This window comes from Narcine bancroftii, chromosome 1, assembly GCF_036971445.1.
Source record: "Narcine bancroftii isolate sNarBan1 chromosome 1, sNarBan1.hap1, whole genome shotgun sequence".
NCBI lineage: Eukaryota > Metazoa > Chordata > Chondrichthyes > Torpediniformes > Narcinidae > Narcine > Narcine bancroftii.
In genome coordinates, this window is record NC_091469.1 from 198,064,115 (window position 1) to 198,084,134 (window position 20,020).

The 20,020-nt window shown below is 43.6% G+C and overlaps 1 protein-coding gene across 2 annotated transcripts in view; it reads left to right on the forward strand.

Moving 5' to 3' along the window:
• Positions 1-20,020, forward strand: part of LOC138737194 (carboxyl-terminal PDZ ligand of neuronal nitric oxide synthase protein) — a 144,244-nt gene that overhangs the window by 3,684 nt on the left and 120,540 nt on the right. The window contains exon 3 of one of the 2 annotated variants that reach the window (XM_069887856.1): positions 9,155-9,254. The exons of the other annotated variant lie outside the window; for it this stretch is intronic. Coding sequence (XP_069743957.1) covers positions 9,240-9,254 — 15 coding nt within the window. The 5' untranslated portion in view covers positions 9,155-9,239. The remainder of the gene's footprint in view (positions 1-9,154; positions 9,255-20,020) is intronic. 2 annotated transcript variants of the gene reach the window in all.

Below are 20,020 nucleotides of genomic sequence, written 5' to 3' on the forward strand. Positions count from 1 at the left end.
CCTGTAATACTGTCTTATTTATTTGTTATTATTCCATACATACTGACTTGCTTGGATAGAATGCAAAACAAACTTTTTTTTTACTATATCTTGGTGCGCACGATGATAAACAATTCAATTCAATATTTTAACAGATTTACACCAACAGTAATGTGGCATTTTTTCAATGTTGAAGTGAGCTATGGATTAGGGCCACAACAATTAGCCATGACTAATATTTATATGTATTCAATTCCAAAATCCTTTGTAGCCACTTTTAAAGTTTAATTGTGTTGTAATGTAGGGAAAACTATCCAACAATGTTCCACAAAAACCAGAATTTACCCAAATAAAAGGATTTTAGTTATATTAGTTGAGGGATAAATATTGACGAATTCACCAAACACAACTCCATGGATCTTCTACAAGCCTCAGATGGAACAGATGGAACCTTAGTTTAATGTCTCAGCCAAAAGTTTGAATTGCAGATAGTGCTATATTCTCTCAGTACTGCTACAAAATGTCAACCTAAACTAGCTGCTTAATTTGTTCTTGTGGAACATACTAGCACTGATCCAGAGTTGATATTTTCTAAACCTCTGTCCTCTCTTAAACACTGGGAAACCTCAACATTTGAAAGAGTATATAACCAGCAAATGCAAACTCAATATAAGAAATTTAAAAGAGACCCATAAACCAGCCTCACAGCTATAGAAAGGTAGGAGACTGTAGAGGGAGTGTCCATTGAGTCGGTATGGATGGAAGTCAGAATTAGGAAAGGGAGCAATCAGTAACTGTGCTGGGAATAGTCTATAGGCCTCTGAATAGCCCTCGAGGAGCAGATAAGCAGGCAGATTTTGAAATGGTGCAGGAAATGCAAGGTTGTAGTTATGGGTGATTTCAACTTCCCTAATATTGACTGGCACATCCTTACTGCAAGATGGGGCTGAATTTGTTAGGTATGTCCAAGAAGGATTCCTGACACCATATGTCGACCAGCCGATAAAAGGAGGTGCTATACTGGATTTAATTCTGGGTAATGAACCTGGTCAGGTGACGGACCTCACGGTGGGGGAGCACTTTGGTGAAAGCGACCTTAACTCCTTGAGCTTTAGCATAGCTATGGAAAAGGATAAAATGGGAAAGTGCTTAAATGGGGAAGGGATCATTACAATGAGATGAGGCAGGAGCTAGCGAGAGTAAATTGGAAACAGATGTTCAAGGGAGAAGGCACAGAAATCATTTGGAGGAAGTTTAGGGACTACTTGTGCTGGGTTCAGGATAGGTTTGTCCCACTGGGACAAGGAAAAGATGGTAGGTAAAGGGAACCATAGTTTTTTTGTTTTTTTTTTTAATTTTTTATTTTTCACACCATAAATCACAATAGCCATGATATACACTTTTTCCTTTCCACACATTTACAGTGACTTTTTCTCCCTCCCCCCTCCCTCCTCCCAAGCCACCCCCCCATCCCCCCCCCCTCTCATCCATTTTAGTTATACAATCTAGGTTGCATTAATTCAGTTAGACAATGTTGTCATTCAACAAAAATACACCAGAAATTCTACTGAGTCCATTCTTTTCTTCTCTTCTCCTTCCATCAACTTAGGTAATGTTTGTTCCCGGTAGGTTTTCGCTATTGTATTTAATGTAAGGCTCCCATACTTGTTCGAATATTTCAATATTATTTTTTAAACTATATGTTATTTTTTCTAATGGAATACATTTATTCATTTCTATATACCATTGTTGTATTTTCAAATTATCTTCCAATTTCCAGGTTGACATAATACATTTTTTTGCTACAGCTAGGGCTATCTTAACAAATCTTTTTTGTGCATCCTCCAAGTCAATTCCAAATTCTTTATTTTTTATGTTACTTAGGAGAAAGATCTCTGGATTCTTTGGTATATTGTTTTCTGTTATTTTATTTAATATCTGATTGAGATCATCCCAAAATTTTTCTACTCTCTCACATGTCCAGATTGCATGAATTGTTGTTCCCCTTTCTTTTTTACATCGAAAACATCTATCAGATACTGTTGGGTCCCATTTATTTAACTTTTGCGGTGTAATGTATAGTCTGTGTAACCAATTATATTGTATCATACGCAGCCTCGTATTTATTGTATTTCTCATCGTTCCAGAGCATAACTTCTCCCATGTTTCCTTTTTTATCTTTATATTTAAATCTTGTTCCCATTTTTGTTTAGTTTTACCATTTGTTTCCTCATTTTCCTTTTCTTGCAGTTTAATATACATATTTTTTATAAATCTTTTGATTAACATTGTATCTGTAATCACATATTCAAGGTTACTTCCCTCTGGTAAACTCAAGTTGCTTCCTAATTTATCTTTCAAGTAGGATCTCAGTTGGTAATATGCCAGCGCTGTATCTCCCGTTATATTGTACTTATCTCTCATTTGTTCAAAGGATAAGAATCTACTTCCTGAAAAACAATTTTCTATTCTTTTAATCCCTTTTTTTTCCCATTTTCTAAAGGCAAGGTTGTCTATTGTAAAAGGGAGTAGCTTATTTTGCGTCAATATTAGTTTTGGTATTTGGTAATTTATTTTATTTCTTTCTACATGAATCTTCTTCCATATATTGAGGAGATGGTGTAATACTGGAGAATTTCTATGTTGTACCAATTTTTCGTCCCATTTATATAATATGTGTTCAGGTATCTTTTCCCCTATTTTATCTAATTCTAGTCTCGTCCAGTCTGGTTTTTCCCTTGTTTGATAAAAATCTGATAGGTACCTTAATTGTGCGGCTCTATAATAATTTTTGAAGTTTGGCAATTGTAAGCCTCCTTGTTTATACCATTCTGTTAATTTGTCTAGTGCTATCCTCGGTTTCCCCCCTCTCCATAAAAATCTCCTTATTATTTTCTTTAACTCTTTGAAGAATTTTTCTGTCAGTTGTATTGGCAATGCCTGAAATAAGTATAGTATCCTTGGAAAAATGTTCATTTTAATACAGTTTATCCTTCCTATCAGTGTTAGTGGTAGCTCTTTCCAATGCTCTAAATCGTCCTGTAATTTTTTCATTAGTGGATTGTAATTGAGTTTATATAATTGGCCTAGATTTTTGTTTATTTGCACACCTAGGTATCTTATTGCCTGCGTTTGCCATCTGAATGGGGATTCCTCCTTAAATTTTGAGAAATCCGCGTTATTCATAGGCATTGCTTCACTTTTATTTACGTTTATCTTGTATCCCGACACTTCTCCATATTCCTTCAATTTCTTATATAGTTCTTTTATTGATAGTTCTGGTTCTGTTAAGTACACTATCACATCATCCGCAAACAGACTGATTTTATATTCCCTGTCTTTTATTTTTATTCCTTTTATATTATTATCTCTTCTTATCGATTCTGCTAGTGGAGGGAACCATAGTTGATGAAACAGATGAGGCAGCTGGACAAGAGGAAGAAGGAAGCATATATTATATAGGTAGCAAGCAACAGGAAGACCTCATGAGAAGTATATGTTAGCGAGGAGTCACGTGATGGAGTAGTGGCCGGACGGTGAACTCCAGCCCTCTCCAGAAAAGTCGGGAAAAACAAAGGAAAACACAAAGGCACAGAAATAAAAGTTACAGAAAAGTGAGTATAAAGGTGGAAAGAAGATGGCGACAAAAAAAGAAAAATCGAAAGCAACGGTAAGAAGAGAGGAAGAGAAGACAAAGGAGGAAAAAGGTGAAGGCCTTACCTGTCCGAAGAGGCCCGCTGCGGAGAGAGAAACCCGCTCCCTCAGGTCGGTAAATAATGGACTACAAAAATGGCTCGCTGAGCCGAGTAAAAGTGCGCAACCGCGCATGCGCGATGAGTCGCGCATGCGCGGTGCGCATGAAAAAAAACACACCGACGGGAGGGGGGACCAGCTGGGGAGTCGATCTCCACAGCCGGCAACGACAGCTGCAGAACACCTGCAGCAAGAAGAGACCACAGAAGACAATAGAAACAAGAAAGAAGAGAAGGAAAGGGCAACAAAGAAATAACAGATGGCCAACCCAGAGGAAGAGGAAGAGTACAGTGAAATAGAAGAAGAAAAGAAAGGCAAGATAAAGAAGGTACTTTCTCTTATTAAAGGATACATGGAGTCATTTAAAGAATGGCAAACACAGGAATTTAATGATTTAAGAAAAAGAATAAACAACACAGAAGAGAAAATGAATAAAATAGAGATGACCTTAACAGAAATGGGAAAGAAAATGGACAAGATGGAAGAGCGGGCAGTAGCAGCAGAAATGGAGGTAGAAGACTTAAAAAAGAAATTGGAGGAATCTAATAAAAAAACTAAAGAGACACAAGAACTACTAGCTCAAAAAATAGATACAATGGAAAATTATAACAGAAGAAATAACATAAAGATAGTGGGCCTTAAGGAAGATGAAGAAGGCAAGAATATGAGGGAGTTTATAAAAGATTGGATCCCTAAGACCCTAGGATGTCCAGAACTACAGCAAGAAATGGAAATAGAAAGGGCACATAGAGTATTGGCCTCTAAACCACAACCACAACAAAAACCAAGATCTATTGTAGTAAAATTCCTAAGATATACTACAAGAGAAAAGGTACTGGAGAAGACAATGGAAAAAGTAAGAGAGGGCAACAAACCACTGGAGTATAAAGGGCAAAAAATCTTCATTTATCCAGATATAAGTTTTGAACTCCTAAAGAAGAGAAAAGAGTTCAATACAGCAAAGGCGATTTTATGGAAGAAAGGGTATAAATTTATACTAAAGCATCCAGCGGTATTGAAAATATTTATTCCAGGACAACAAAACAGACTATTCTCAGATCCAGAAGAAGCACGAAAATTTGCAGAACAATTACAAAAATAGACTGAGGGAGGAAGACGGGTAATGAGAGTAAAAATGATCACGATTGATATGTATGTGGGTAAAGACAAAAATAGACTGAGGGATGAAGACGGGTAATGAGATTAAAAATGATCACGATTGATATGTATGCGGGTAAAGAGGTATAAGAGTGAATAGAGACAATGTGCATAAGTGAATATATCTGTACTTAGAGGAAAATATAGATAGTATAGACAAGAATTAATAAGGGAAGGTAATGGAATAGAGAGAATAAGGAGGGAATTAAAAGAGTGACCTTTGTGACATATGAAAAGTGAAATCTTTTCTGGGGGGGGCGGGGTGGGGGGAAATAGCGGTCACTGCAAAATCAGTTGACGCTTGCGAGTGGATTCGCAAATCCAAATGGAGAGGGGAGATGTGGTTGTCCGACAAGGGATAAAGGACAACTCAGGAGGGGAATGGGAGATTGGGGATAAATAAGATAGAAATAGGAAAATAAGGAAAATGTTGGATGTTGTAGGAATGTTGTCTTATAAAGAGTTGAAAATAAGAAAACAGAAATGGAAAAGGAGGAAAGGTAATGATGGAAAAACGGAAAGAGAAGATAAACAAAATATAAAAGGGCTACGCTGAACTATATGACTTTAAATATTAATGGAATACATAACCAAATTAAAAGGAAGAAACTACTAAATTTAAATGAATAAATGTATTCCATTAGAAAAAATAACATATAGGTTAAGAAATAATATTGAAATATTCGAACAAGTATGGGAGCCTTACATTAAATACAATAGCGAAAACCTACCGGGGACAAACATTACCTAAGTTGATGGAAGGAGAAGGAAAGAAAAGAATGGACTCAGTAGAATTTCTGGTGTATTTTTGTTGAATGACAACATTGTCTGACTGGCTTAATGCAACCTAGATTGTATACCTAAAATGGATGAGAGGGGGGGGTGGGGGGGTGGCTTGGGAGGAGGGAGGGGGGGAGAAAAAGTCACTGTATATGTGTGAAAAAGAAATAGTGTATATCATGGCTAATGTGATTTATGGTGTGAAAAAAAAAATTAAAAGAAAAAAAAGAGAAGTATATGTTAGCCAGGAAGGAGCTTAGGAGAGCTCGAAGGGGGCATGAGAAGGCTTTGGCACGTAGGATTAAGGAGAATCCTAAGGTGTTCTATGCATATATGAAAAACAGAAGGATGACGAGAATGAAGGTGGGGCTGATAAAGGAGGCAACATGTGACTGGAGGAGGAGGAATTTGGGGAGGTCCTAAGTGAATATTTTGCTTCAATATTCACAAGAGAAAAGGACCTTTATCAGGGTGAGGTCAGAATAGAACAGCTTGTATGCTGGACAGTGTTGAGATTAAGGAAGAGGAAGTGTTGGATCTTCTTAAAAACATTAAGATTGATAAGTCCCCCGGGCTGAATGCAATATACCCCAGGTTGCTGTGTGAAGTGAGAAAAGAGATAGCTGGGGCAGGAGCTATGATCTTTGAATCCTCTTGAGCCACAGGTGAGATGCCGGAGGATTAGAGAATGGCAAATGTGGTGACCTTTTGTTAAAAAAAGTAATAGGGAGAATTCTGGAAATTATAGACAGGTGAGTCTTACAACAGTGGTGTGCAAACTATTGGAGAGAATTTTTAATGATAGGATCTATGAGCATTTGGAGAAGTACAGTCTACTCAAGGATACTCAGAATGGCTTTGTGAAGGGAAGGTTGTGCCTCACGAGCCTAATTGAGTTTTTTGAAAAGATAACAAAAGAAATTGATGAGGGTAGGGTAGTAGATGTGGTCTACGTGGAATTTAGTAAGGGATTTGACAAGGTCCCCCTGAGTATATAAAAAATTGGCTTGCATATAGAAAGCAGAGAGTAGTAGTGGAAGGAAAGTATTCTGCCTGGAGGTTGGTGACAAATGGAGTGCTGCAGGGATCTGTTCTGGGACCTTTGCTATTTGTGATTTTAATAAATGACCTGGATGAAGAGGTGGAAGAATGGGTCAGTGAGTGTGTGGATGATACGAAGGTTGGAAGAGTTTTGGTTGGAGAAATTGTGGTTGGAGTTGAAGGTTGTTGAAAGTTACAAAAGGACATAGACAGGATACAAAGAAGGGCAGAAAAGTGGCTGATGGAGTTCAATCTAGATAAGTGTGAGGTGATGAACCAGAAGGCTGAGTACAGGGTTAATGGTCAGTTACTTAAGAGTGTGGATGAACAGAGGAAGTTTGGAGTTCAAATCCATACATCCCTCACACAGGTTGATGGGATATTTAAGAAGGCATATGGGATGCTGGGCTTTATTAATGGGGGATTAAGTTCAAGTGTAGAGAGGTCATGTTGCAATTCTACAAATCTCTGGTGAGACCATACTTAAGAGTATTGTGTTCAGTTCTGGTCACCTCATTATAGGAAGGATGTGGAATCTATGGAGAGGGTGCAGAAGAGATTTACCAGGATGTTACCTGGATTGGAAATTAAGTCTTATGAGGCAAGGTTTGCAGAGTTGGGACTTTTTTCTTTGGAACGTAGAAGGATGAGAGAAGATTTAATAGGGGTCTACAAGATTATGAGAGGCATATAGAGTGGACAGCCAGCACCTGTTTCCCAGGGCAGGAAGAGCAAAAACCAGAGAACATGAGTACAAAATGAAGGGAGGGAAGTTTAAGTTTAGGGGAGACATCAGGGTTAAGTTTTATTAGGCAGAGTTGTGGGTGCCTGGAAGGCCTTCCCAGGGATGGTGGAGGTGGCTGAAACATTAGGGGCATTTAAGAGACTCCTAGTCCACGCTGCTGAAGATCCAGCTGCGCTGGATGGGTCACGTCTCCAGAATGGAGGACCATCGCCTTCCCAAGATCGTATTATATGGCGAGCTCTCCACTGGCCACCGTGACAGAGGTGCACCAAAGAAAAGGTTCAAGGACTGCCTAAAGAAATCTCTTGGTGCCTGCCACATTGACCACCGCCAGTGGGCTGATAACGCCTCAAACCGTGCATCTTGGCGCCTCACAGTTTGGCGGGCAGCAGCCTCCTTTGAAGAAGACCGCAGAGCCCACCTCACTGACAAAAGGCAAAGGAGGAAAAACCCAACACCCAACCCCAACCAACCAATTTTCCCTTGCAACCGCTGCAATCGTGTCTGCCTGTCCCGCATCGGACTGGTCAGCCACAAACGAGCCTGCAGCTGACGTGGACTTTTTACCCCCTCCATAAATCTTCGTCCGCGAAGCCAAGCCAAAGAGAAGAGATAGGCATATGGATGTGTGGTGATACACCACTGGCCTACTTCAGGGAGCAACCTCTGTACCTGCAGGAGTGTAAGGGGACAGGACAACACCTGGCCGGCTGCCAGTCAGTCAGCCTGAATGAATCAAGCCCCACCCGGTTGGGTGTCAATCACCCCCCAGGATATAAGCCTGCGCCGGCCTCCCGAGGCCTCACACTGAGTTGCTGCAGCCACAGCCTGGCTCTGTGGAAGTCTTTGTGGATGAAAGCCTGTTGTACAGTCTTTATCTTTGTGTGTGTCTGATTCTGGCTAACAGCGCTCCACAATTTAATAGGATAGGGAGGGTTTAGTACTTTTTTTTGGGAAGGGATATACGGTCAGCACAAGATCAAGGACCTGTACTATGCTGTAGTGTTCTATGTTAAATCCAAGTGTCGTTTTGTTATGTGGTTACATTTATTAAATGAGATTTGTTTAAGTCGTTTTTGGCTTCTCAATATTATCACCTGATTTTAAAATCTGTACAAATGTCATAGCTTCTTTCCACTGACCAATCAATAGGTGTGATAGTTCCTATTTTTAGAGCTTTCAAGATGTGCCAGCACTGTTGCTCAGTCAGCCAAAGTGATAATCAGATTGATTCAATGCCAGTTGAATCTGTGGGTGGAAAATACTATATCATCAGACGACAGGAGATTAATTAAATCTAGTTCTTTTTATCAACTAACACCCATAGGCCTGAAAGAAATTCCTTTTTTGGCTAATTGGAATTCCTGGGACTATTTTGGAAAGCAGCCATAGAGACACAGCGGGGAATCACAACATTCCTTATTTACGCAGCATCATGCTGAATTACACAAACCTGCTCATTTCAGATTATTGGGCAGCAATGGCACCAGCATCTCACTGCTAGAATTTTTTATTGGCATGACTTGCCAAAAGTCTGTTCAAAGAGAGTTGTGAATGCAGCTCAGACGTTTGCACAACAATCCGCCCACCCCCCCCACCACACCCAAAAAAATTATTAGCAAGCTTTGGATATGTTTAGTTATTCATTTTGTAAATTGGGTATATTTTTTCAGGTTGCTTTTTGTTACTTTTCCCTAGATTTTTTTTAAAAAACATGAAGTTTAGAATTCTGCGGCTAAGGAAATTATAAAGGGACACTCCATTTTTCTGAAAGACCTTGACTATGCTCCAACCTCAGGTAGGACTGATCCCTAATACATTTGCAGCATAGCATTAGAAATCAACTTTGTGGAACAACATAGCAATAACTTGTACAGTAAAACCCCTGTTATCTGGAATTCAAGCAACCAGCAAAAAAAATTGAGGAAAAGAAATAGGTAAAAAATATGGAAGTTTAAAAGTGGTGCACCTTGTCGTTAGTTTGCCAATCATGCAACATGCAATCTCATGCAACTGGAAAATACTTGTGGTGAACTGTTGAACTGCCATATTCCTGATTACCCAGTTCTGCCCCACCCTGTGACTGTACCTGTGGCTCCTCCCTCTTTTGGCCTTGTATAAAGCCTCTAACACCTTGACCCTTCCCTAGAAAACCCAGGTCACGGCAGAGATGAGGTCCCTGTCCATTGTGAATAAAAGCCCGTAGATCAGTGACTCAGTCTCAGCCTCTCAAGTTATTTAGTGCGCGTCAACTTTAATCACAATTTTTTGTTTTATTGCTAATAATGGACCAACTTCTGAAACCTCACAAGCTGGAGATCGATCCACAGTCACTGAATGCTTCAGACGGCATCAAACTTTGGCTACGCTGTTTCAATGTCTTCCTCCAAAACTCAGCAGGCCTCGTGGCCATCAATGCAAACAGACTGCATCTTCTCCCGGTTGGACCATGAATAATCCCAATGATCAGGGATGCCACCACGTACGTGGAAGCAATGGATATACTTAAGGGACAATACAGGGAGAAAGTTAACGAGGTATTCGCCAGGCACACGCTGGCCACCCCAGACAGCGACCGGGCGAATCGGACAATGAATTCCTCTGGGCCCTGTGAGGTCTCATGCGGACGTGCAACTTCCAGTCAGTATTGGCCGCCTAAAACACAGAAGACATGATCCGGGACACCTATGTTGCAGGAATCAGGTCCGACTACATGCTCCAGAAGTTACTCAAGTAAGTTAGATTTAAAAGGGGAGATTGTTCTTGCAAAGTCACTGGAAATCGCCCTCCGCAACGCAGAGGCGTACTCTGCAAATGGAATCACATGGGGGTCATTATCTTGGGACGGGGACTACAGGCCAGCAGTGTTACCACGCCCAATTAACGAGGCCACTACAGCTGTTGTCTCTCAGAAGCACCCAAAGTGCTAATTCTGCGGCCAGGCAAAACACCCCTGAAAACGCTGTCTGGCAAGAGACGCGACGTGCTCCAAGTGCAGGAAGAAGGGCCACGATGCAAGAGTATGCCGTTCATAGCCCTCCAGTCCCTGCGCCACCAAGTGGGCAGCATGGCAGCTGCCATCTTGGATGCTAGCATCTTCCGGGGATGACCTCGCTGCAACATGGGGTCCGCCATCTTCGATGCTGCTGATTTCCAGGGAGACCCACGCCATTGCATAGATGCCACCATTTACTCGCAGATAGCAACTCAGTGTGGGTCAGACCACAGACCGACCATGCACTCAGTGATGCTGGACCAGAACTGCCCTCACAATCTGGCCCACTCCATGTTGGACATCTCCATCAATAACCAGATCACTAAATGCCTTTTTGATAGAGGGAGCACCAAGAGCTATATTCATCCAGAACATGGTCCAACATTATTCCCTTGAGGCAAAACCAGTCACTTAAAAAGTTGCCCTAACCTCAAAGTCTCACTCCGCAGAAATCCACAGCTACACTACAGTGATACTGACCGTGCAGGCACAACATATAGAGACTTTAAGCTTCTCATTATGGCGCACTCTGCGTACCGCTGCTGTTGGGGCTAGAATTCCAGTGACACTTAAAGAGTATTACTATACAATATGACGGCCCCCTCCCACCCCTCATAGATGGTAACCCGCAGTTCCTTAACTGGGCACTTTGACCCCCCCCCCTCCCACTGGCCAACTAATTTGGAGTCTCTCTGCCCTCCACATCAACCCCCTGCCGTTGTTTGCCAATCTCACCCCAAACTGTAAGCCAGTTGCTACAAAAAACAGGCGATACAATAAGGAGGACAGGATGTTTTTAAAGGCAGAGGTACAATGACTCCTGGACGAGAGGTCACCAGCCCCTAGAGAGCTCAGATAGTGGTGGTCAAGGGCAGGGGTAAACGCAGATGATGATCGACTATAGTCAGACATTAATCACTACATGCAGTTGGATGCATACCCCCCTCCCTTGCATCATGGATATGGTTAACCAGATCACCCAGTATTGTGTTTTTTCCACGATAGACCTAAATCCGCCTACCACCAACACCCTATCCACCCCGAGGATCATCATTACACAGCTTTTGAGGCAGACAGCTGCCTCTACCACTTCCTCAGAGTCCTCTTCGGTGTCACCAATGGCGTTCCCATCTTCTAACAGGAGATGGACTGGACGGTAGACCAAAATAACCTGCACGCCACCTCCCCATATCTGGATAATGTCATGATCTGTCGCCATGATTTGCAAGACCATGACGTGAACCTCCAGAAATTCATCACCACTGACAAACGCCTGAACCTGACCTACAATAATGTGTGTTTTCCACGCTACCTGACTAGCGATCCTTGGCTACATCTTGAAGAATGGGGTCATTGGCCCCAAACCCGACCGCATGCAGCCTCTGCCAGACCTCCCCTTCCTCACAGTCTTGAGGCCCTGAAAAGGAACCCCAGATTCTTTCTTACTACACCCAGTGGGTTCCAAATTATGTGGATAATCTCTTTCCCCCTTACAAATGAAGCATGGGCAGCACATCGTGGAAGCAGCAACATATGTGGTGGATGAATCTACCCCCCTTCCAGGAGGTGAGTGATGCATTCAATTTTGTCCTGACCATCACCCTAAATCAGACAGGCCACCCCACTCCCTTCTTCTCTCGCACCCTCCAGGGCCATGAAGTCCGACAGATAGAAGGAGGCTCAGGCGATAATTGAGGCTATATGGCACTGGAGGCGCTGCTTGGCCAGCAGACATTTTACACTGCTCACAGATTAATGGGCCGTGACATTCATGTTCAACAATAAACAATGAGGTAAGATAAGATAAAGAACATTAAAATTGTGAGGTGGCGGATCAAGCTCTCCATCTACAATTATGACATCCTGCTCTGGCCGTGGAAGCTCAACGAGCCCTCAGATGCCCTGTCACAAGGGTCATGTGCCTGCACACAGATTAATCGCCTCAAAGTCATCCACAATTACCTCTGCCACCCCAGTGTCACGAGATTTTTTCACTTTATCAAATCTCGGTATCTGCCATACTACATTGGGGATGTCAGAGACAATGACCAGGGACCACAGGATCTGGGTGGAGTGCAAGCCGCACTTCTACCAACTGGACAGGGCGTAACTGATAAAAGCCATGCGCCCCTTTGAGCACCTGAGCATGGCCTTCAGGGCCCACTTCCCTCCACCAACTGTAACACATACTTTCTCACTGTAATTGATGAGCATTCACGGTTCCCTTTTGCCATCCCCTGCCCTAACATGACCACCATCACAGTCATTGGGCCCCTGCGCAACCTGTTCACCCTGTTCAGGTACGCATTGTACAACCACAGCGACCGGGGGTCCTCGTTTATGAGCAACGAACTACACCAATTCCTGCTGGCCAGGGGATCGCCATCCGCAGGACCACAAGTTATAACCCCTGGAGTAATAACTCTACCAGGTAGAAAGAGAGAACAGCACCATGTGGAAGTCCATCCTCCTTGTTCTAAAGTCCAGGGGACTGCCTGTCTCTCATTGGCAAGAGGTGCTGCATACCACTCAATCTATGTACTGCCACTAACATTACCCCTCATGAACGAATTTTCTCCTTCCACAGGAAGTCAGCATTTGGGACCATCCTACCCTTTTGGTTGGCATCTCCAAGGCTAATCCTGCTACGAAAACACGAGAGGTCATAAAACTGACCCCCTGATCGAAAAGGTTCAGCTTCTCCACACGAACCTGTGATGCACTGTGGTGCAGCAAGCAAACACAAAACAAGAGAAAAGACTGTACTAAAGGCTTTAAATGACTTAAACTCTGTACACACCAGTTGCCATATCATGATGGCTTCACATGTGCCCAACTGTCCTCTGCTAGCTCCACATGTCCGACTGACCTGGGAGGGACTAGCTTGATTCTATTTGCAGGTCGATGATTGACATCTGGCCAGGTGGGGCCAGCATCCCAGGTTGCCTACCTGCAGGTGCAGTGATTGCCCCTGCAGTAGGCTGGTAGGAGCCCGGCCAGTGTAGTGGTTGTATCTCCACATTTACCCCCTTTTTAAAATGAGTCCTGGGGGGGGGGGGGTCCTCAGCATCAGGTAGTATTTATAAGTTCAGGTAGTCCGGCATTGGGGCCCTCTGGGGAGGCAGAGGAAGGGGGTCAGCTCACGGGTAATCCTGGGTGGGGAAAGGGTACCTGTGATGGGGAGGTTGGTCCCCTGCTGGTGCCAGATCCCTGGTCGAGACAATGTCCTCACATCCACTGAGATACCTGACATAGGTGTAGTTTGTGTTTGAATGGAGAAGGAGCACTTGCTCAACAAGTGGGTGTTTACTTGTGGGACTGTAGGTGTTTGCAGAGGAGTACCGGTCCCGGAAATGTTAGCCATGTTGGTAGGGAAATGTCAGTCGCTGATTTCCTAGTAAATGAGAAAAGGCACTCATGAGGGGTCTGAATGGCAGCCATGCACAAGAGTGACCATATGGCATGGATTGCCTTGGGGAGGGCCTCTTGCCAGTAGTCAACGGACCAGCCTTTCGACCTCAGGGTTACACAGTTTTTATGCTGCACCTGCCTGTTGCCCCTGGATATTGTAGATAGTTGTGCGACTAGTCGCAATGCCTTGCTCTGTCAGGTACTGGTGCAACGCCTCACTCATGAAGCCGGACCCCTGGACACTGTGGATGAAGGCTGGGTATCCGAACATGGTGAAGATCTGTGTCAGTGCCCTGATAATGGAGGCTGTGGAAGTGTCAGGGCAAAGGATGGCGAAGAAAAAACATGAGTATTCGTCTATGACCAAGAGGAAATAGATGTTCTTGTTCATGGAAGGCAGGGGGCCTTCAAAAGTCGCTTCAAAAGGCTGAGTGGCCTTAACGATATGGGCCTGTGGCAGGTGGAAGAAGCACAGTTTTCACTCTACACAGATCCTGCAGGACTCAGTCATGGTCTGGACCTCTTGGGCCGAGAAGGGAAGGTTCCTGAAGTGCCAATTAATGAAGTAGATGAAGGCGGCGTAGTCAAGCGATAATTATGGCTTTTATTCGAAGAAACTAATGGTACAATAATGAAAGACAATAGGTGCTTACACAGTTATACCCACGGGGAGTGTCTTAAGTGGTAGAGATAATACATGCCCAATGTCAGTAAAGCAGGGCTAGGCACAGTGGGAGACTGACAGCTCAGCATAGATTCACCACAGTCTCCCCCCAACAGAAGTAGGGTTAAAATTAAAAGGTCAGCTGCCAAGTAGAATTCAAGCAAGCAAGCAATCTACTGCAAGCGTAATACAATAAAATAAATGGCATTGAGAATTCACTGACATAGCCAAAACAAGGCAAGTAACTAGCGGAATATAATGAGATGTTTATGAATACTGAAGCCTCTCGGGTTGTTCACAGATACGAGTAGACTTCCTTATCAGAACAGGTGCAGGGGTAGCAGCCTTGGGAACTGGCGGTGTTGATACGGTTCCCTGGTCTGTAGTGTGAGAAGGCCAGACTTCTGGACCCATATAACCATATAACCATTTACGCCGCTCCAGAATCACGAGCGTGAGGCAGTGGAGCCTCAGCATGGCCATCTGAATGCTTACTAGGGGTCGCAGGTTGGGGGTGGTGCATCCAACCTCTCAGGATCACCCCAAGTAGGGGTGTGCAAAAGGGGTGAACCAGGTGGGGACAGATCTCTTAGGGGTACGGTGTCCGTGCTCCCATCTGGGAATTTAACGTGGGCATAATTGGGGTTAGTGTGCAGTAGCTGAACTGGCTGGACTAGAGGGTCTGTTTTACGCGTCCGAGCGTGTCCCAGGCTCAGATAGATAGGCTGGCCAGTCCATCACAGTCCCTGATTTCCTAGGAAAAGTAAACATACGTTCATGAGGTGTTTGATTTGTTGCAGTACACAGTAGAGACCGAATCGAATGTAGCGCCTCGGGCAGCACCTCCTGCCACCGAGTAACAGGGTAATCATGTGTCTTTAACACGAGGTTAACAGTCTTCCAGAATGTGGTGTTAGCCCTTTCGACCAGCCCATTGCCCTGGGGGTTGTAGCTCGTGGTGCGGCTGGTGGCAATCCCCTTGCGTAACAGAGCTTGGCGCAGCTCTGCACTCATGAATGCTGAGCCTCTGTCTGTATGAATGTAATTGGGAAAACCAAAATTACTGAAGATTCTGGCGAGTGCCTTAATGACAGACGCTGTTGAGATGTCGGGGCAGGATATCGCGAAGGGAAATCTTGAATATTCGATTACAATAAGGAAATATACATTTTTGTTGTTAGAAGGTAACGGGACTTTAAAATCTAAGCTGATCCTCTCATCGCCTTGATGAGAGTGGCCTCCGGAGCTTTAAAATACTGCAGTTTGCATTCTGCGCAAACAGGACACCTTTTAGTCAGTTTTCTGACTTCTTCGAGGGAATAAGTTTTGTTAGCCCTTATGTAACGGAAGAATTTTGTGACCCCCTAAGTGGCACAGTCTGCTATGGATCTCCTTTAGTCCCTCAAGCTGATCACCGGCAGCAGATCGTGACAATGTGTTAGAGGGATCATTTAACTTGCCAGGTCTGTACAGGATCTCATAATTGTAAGTTGAGAGTTCTATTCGCCAGCGTGCCATCTTATCGTTTTTAATCTTACTTTTGTAGGCTACAGATTTCTGATTAGTGATCAAGGTAAATTTCCTGCCAGCTAGAAAATGTCTCCAGTAGCGAACAGCTTCAATGATAGCCTGGGCTTCTTTTAAAATGGCCAGATATTTAAGTTCAGGTCCGCGTATCGTGTGGGAGAAGAATGCCATGGGTCTGCCCTTTTGATTAAGTGTTCCTGCTAAAGCACAATCTGAGGCATCAGTTTCCACCTGGAACGGGGCATCCCCGTCAATGGACGAGAATTCAGCTTTGGCAATATCAGCTTTAATTTTCTCGAAAGCTTTCAGGGCTGTTGGAGAGAGAGGGAAGGATTTTGTGTCAAACAGAGGGCGTGCTTTCATAGCATAGTCACGTACCCATTTGCATTAGTAGGAAAATAATCCTATACACCTTTTAAGGGCTTTTGCTGAGTCTGGGGGTGGCAACTTCTTCAGGGGAGCCATTTTTTCTGGATCGGGGCAGATTTCGCCCTCGCAAACAATGTAGCCAAAATGGGTAGTTCTGTTGTGTTGAAAACACATTTGCCCTCGTTGAATTCTTTGGCTGTTGCTAGAATTTTTTAAAGTTGTCATTATGTTCAGTCTGGGTCTCACCACAGATAGTAAAATTATCCAGATAAGGGAACGTGCCCTTCAACTCATACATTCTAACGATCTTATCCATCTCCCTTTGAAACACTGACACACTGTTAATGACTCCAAAAGGTACCCTTTTAAACTGGTATAACCCCTCATCAGCCTCAAAGGCTGTATAGCAGGGGTGTCAAACTCAAATTCACAGAGGGCCAAAATTAAAAACTTGGACTAAGTCGTGGGCCAAACTAAATATTTATTGAAAATTTTCAACAACATCTGCATGTTTTCTCTTCTTTCAACATATGTAATGTTAAATTTTTTCTTATTAAAATAAATGTTTAATAATAGTTTTGGTTAAACTCTTTCCAGAAGAAGCATTAACAAATGAGAAATAAAATATTTAATAAATAATATTTCTCTGTAGCCTTTAAGCTCCTTTTAAATGTATTTTTTTCCACAAGCCAACAAGTCAAAAAAATAACAACTTGCTTCAATGAAAATCCAATCTTTCAACTATGAACAGTCCAAAGTTAACCAAAGAAAATATTAATCCAAGTTTAGCTTGCTACACTGTGATTTACTCTGATGCACCTGGGTCTAAACCAGATACTTGGCATCTCTTCTTAGATGCAAGTTCATCAAACTCTGGGGTCAGAGTTTGTCTCCCACCTGTCTTGAAAGGTCCTGTTTTCTGTCTTTGGTTTGGCCATTTTTCGTAAGGGGTTTATTACATGTGAGTTGGGCGACAGGTCGCAGATGCTAATGAAAGTAAAGAGAGGAGGTGGGGGCAATTAGCGGCTGACAGGCCGGCGCCAACGCATTTGCAAAGCATTCTGGGATTTGTAGTATTAGCTGTGCATGCGCTATACTGGCGTGGCAGCCAGCGGGCCAGCTCTAATACATATTTGATATGATCTTGCGGGCCAAATATAATTATATCACGGGCCAAATTTGGCCCGCGGGCCTGAGTTTGACAAGTCTGCCGTATAGGGTCGTTCACTTTTTTTAATGGGGATTTGGTGATAAGCTGTCTTAAGGTCAATGGTCGAGTACACTCTGTATTGTGCTATCTGATTAACCATTTCATTGATGTGTGGGAGGGGATAGGCATCCAAGTTAGTATAATGGCTAATTGTCTGGCTATATCAACAGCCAGTTGTTTCTTAGTGTGATTTTTCACCACTACCACCTGGGCTCACCATGGACTCCTGCTAGGTTCAATCACCCCTCTTTATGCAGTCTCCTGGTCTCAGCTTTAATAAACTCGCGAACCTCTTTGCTGTAAGAACAGCTCTTAGAGGGAATCGGTCGATACTTGGGAGACAGATTACTGAACAGGGAGGGAGCTTCGATCTTTAATGTGGACAGACTACAGTAACTAGTGCAGGGGATGTTAAAAGTGGGTAGTGGCCCTTCGAAATTTAATATTACACTTTTCATCTGATATTGAATATCCAACCCCAGTAACACGGGAGCGCAGAGATCAGGCATTACAAAGAGCCAAACATCAGCAAGACAATGTCCCTGCAAGTTCAAAGTAACTTTACACTTATCCTGTATAGTTTTTTTAAGTTTACTACAAGCCAGCGATATCCTTCGGTTTGCTGGATATCTCCGCAAATTTAAAGCTTTGGTGACCTTCTCTTGGATGTAGCTGTCAGTGCTTCCTGAATCTATTAAGCAATCGACAGTCTCACCATTCACCTCCCTCTTCATAGTCCACCATTCCAGTCCATAACAACCTCCAAGCTTTACAGTCAATTGATTTGTGTTGATCTCACCTCACCGTCACTTGAAGTCAATTCAGCCTGCTCATCTGAAGATTCCCCCTTTTCACCGTTGTCTTACATTCCTGCAGCTCCAGGATGAATTTTCTTGGCGCTTCTCTTCTAATTATCAGTGGGAGTATTTTTTGCCTTACGTGCTTTAGCAAAGTGGCCATGTTTCCCACAGTAGCTGCAGGTAGCAAATCGAGTCAGGCACTTCTATCTGGGGTGCCAGCTCTTACCATAGAAGTAGCATTTGCCAGGGGTTCACCCCTTTTTCTCTTTCAGGGTTCCAGCACTCCTAGATGTTTCCCTTTCAGTTTCCAGCATTTCACTGGACCATATGGCACTTCTCAGTGTTTTGGCTGGCGTGACTGCCCAGTCATAGGTCAGGGGCTTTGTCTCTAGTAGCCTCTGATGGATGTAACTGGAGTCAATTCCGTTGACAAAAGTATCCAGCTTCAAAGCATTGTGGTGTTGTTCCACATTGACCGCCCTGACATTGCATTCGTTTGCCAGCGAGTCGAGGGCCAGTGCATAGGCAGCATCACTTTCCCCGGGTTTCTGGCATCTAGTCTGGTGTCGAGCAAGTACCATTCCGTGGCGCTGCATAGTAAGTGGTCAGGCATTCCGGACTATAGCAGAGTTGTAGCTCCTTGTGTTAGAGCAAAAGGGACCTCGCCCAGTAGGGAATTCAGGTGGATCCACTGTATCGCCTCATCGACCATGTTGCTTCGAGCCATGTAGTAATCGAAACAAGCAATCCAGTAGTTGAAAATTTCTCTGGCCCTTGGGGCAGACTGGTCGATTACCAGCCACTCTGGCATGAGTGCTGCATCCATTTCTGCTAATAAAATTGATAACTGGTATATCTGTGTATGCACCTATTATCTTTTATTATTATACCGTTAGTTTCTTCTAATAAAAGTCATGATTATCGCTTGACTATGCCGCCATCGTCTACTTCATTAACTGGCACTTCAATTTTATGACAGTTATACCCATGGGGAGTGTCTTAAGTGGTAGAGATAATACACGTCTAATGTCAGTAAAGCGGGGCTAGGCACAGTGGGAGACTGACAGCTCAGCATAGATTCACCACAGTTCCAGGACTTGATGAAATGGTACAGGCATGTGATGCCCGGGTGGCAAAGGGTGTTGTGCAGCACCTGCAGTTGATTGGACTGTGGACTGGCACAAGTCTGGGACAGGGTATCGGGGGAGTCATTGAATTTCCCCGGTCTATACTAGATGTCATAGCTGAACGTGTCATTCTTGATCTTGCCTCTGTAGGTGGTGCTGACATGAATGCCACTGTATGCCGATCTGTGAGGAGGATGAACCTCCTGTTTGCCAGGTAATGGCACCAGTGGTGGACTGCTTCCACGATCACCTGGGCCTCCTTTTCAATGGAGTACCCGTTCTGAACTGTGGAGGATCCTGGAGATAAAGTCCACGGGTCTGCCCCCTTGGTTGAGGGTGGCAGTGAAGACAACATCAGAGGCATCGCACTCCACCTAGAATGGGGAGTCCTCATCCACGGCATGCATCGTGGCATTGGCGATATCTTGTCTGATGTGAGCGAAGGCCATTTGGGCTTCAGG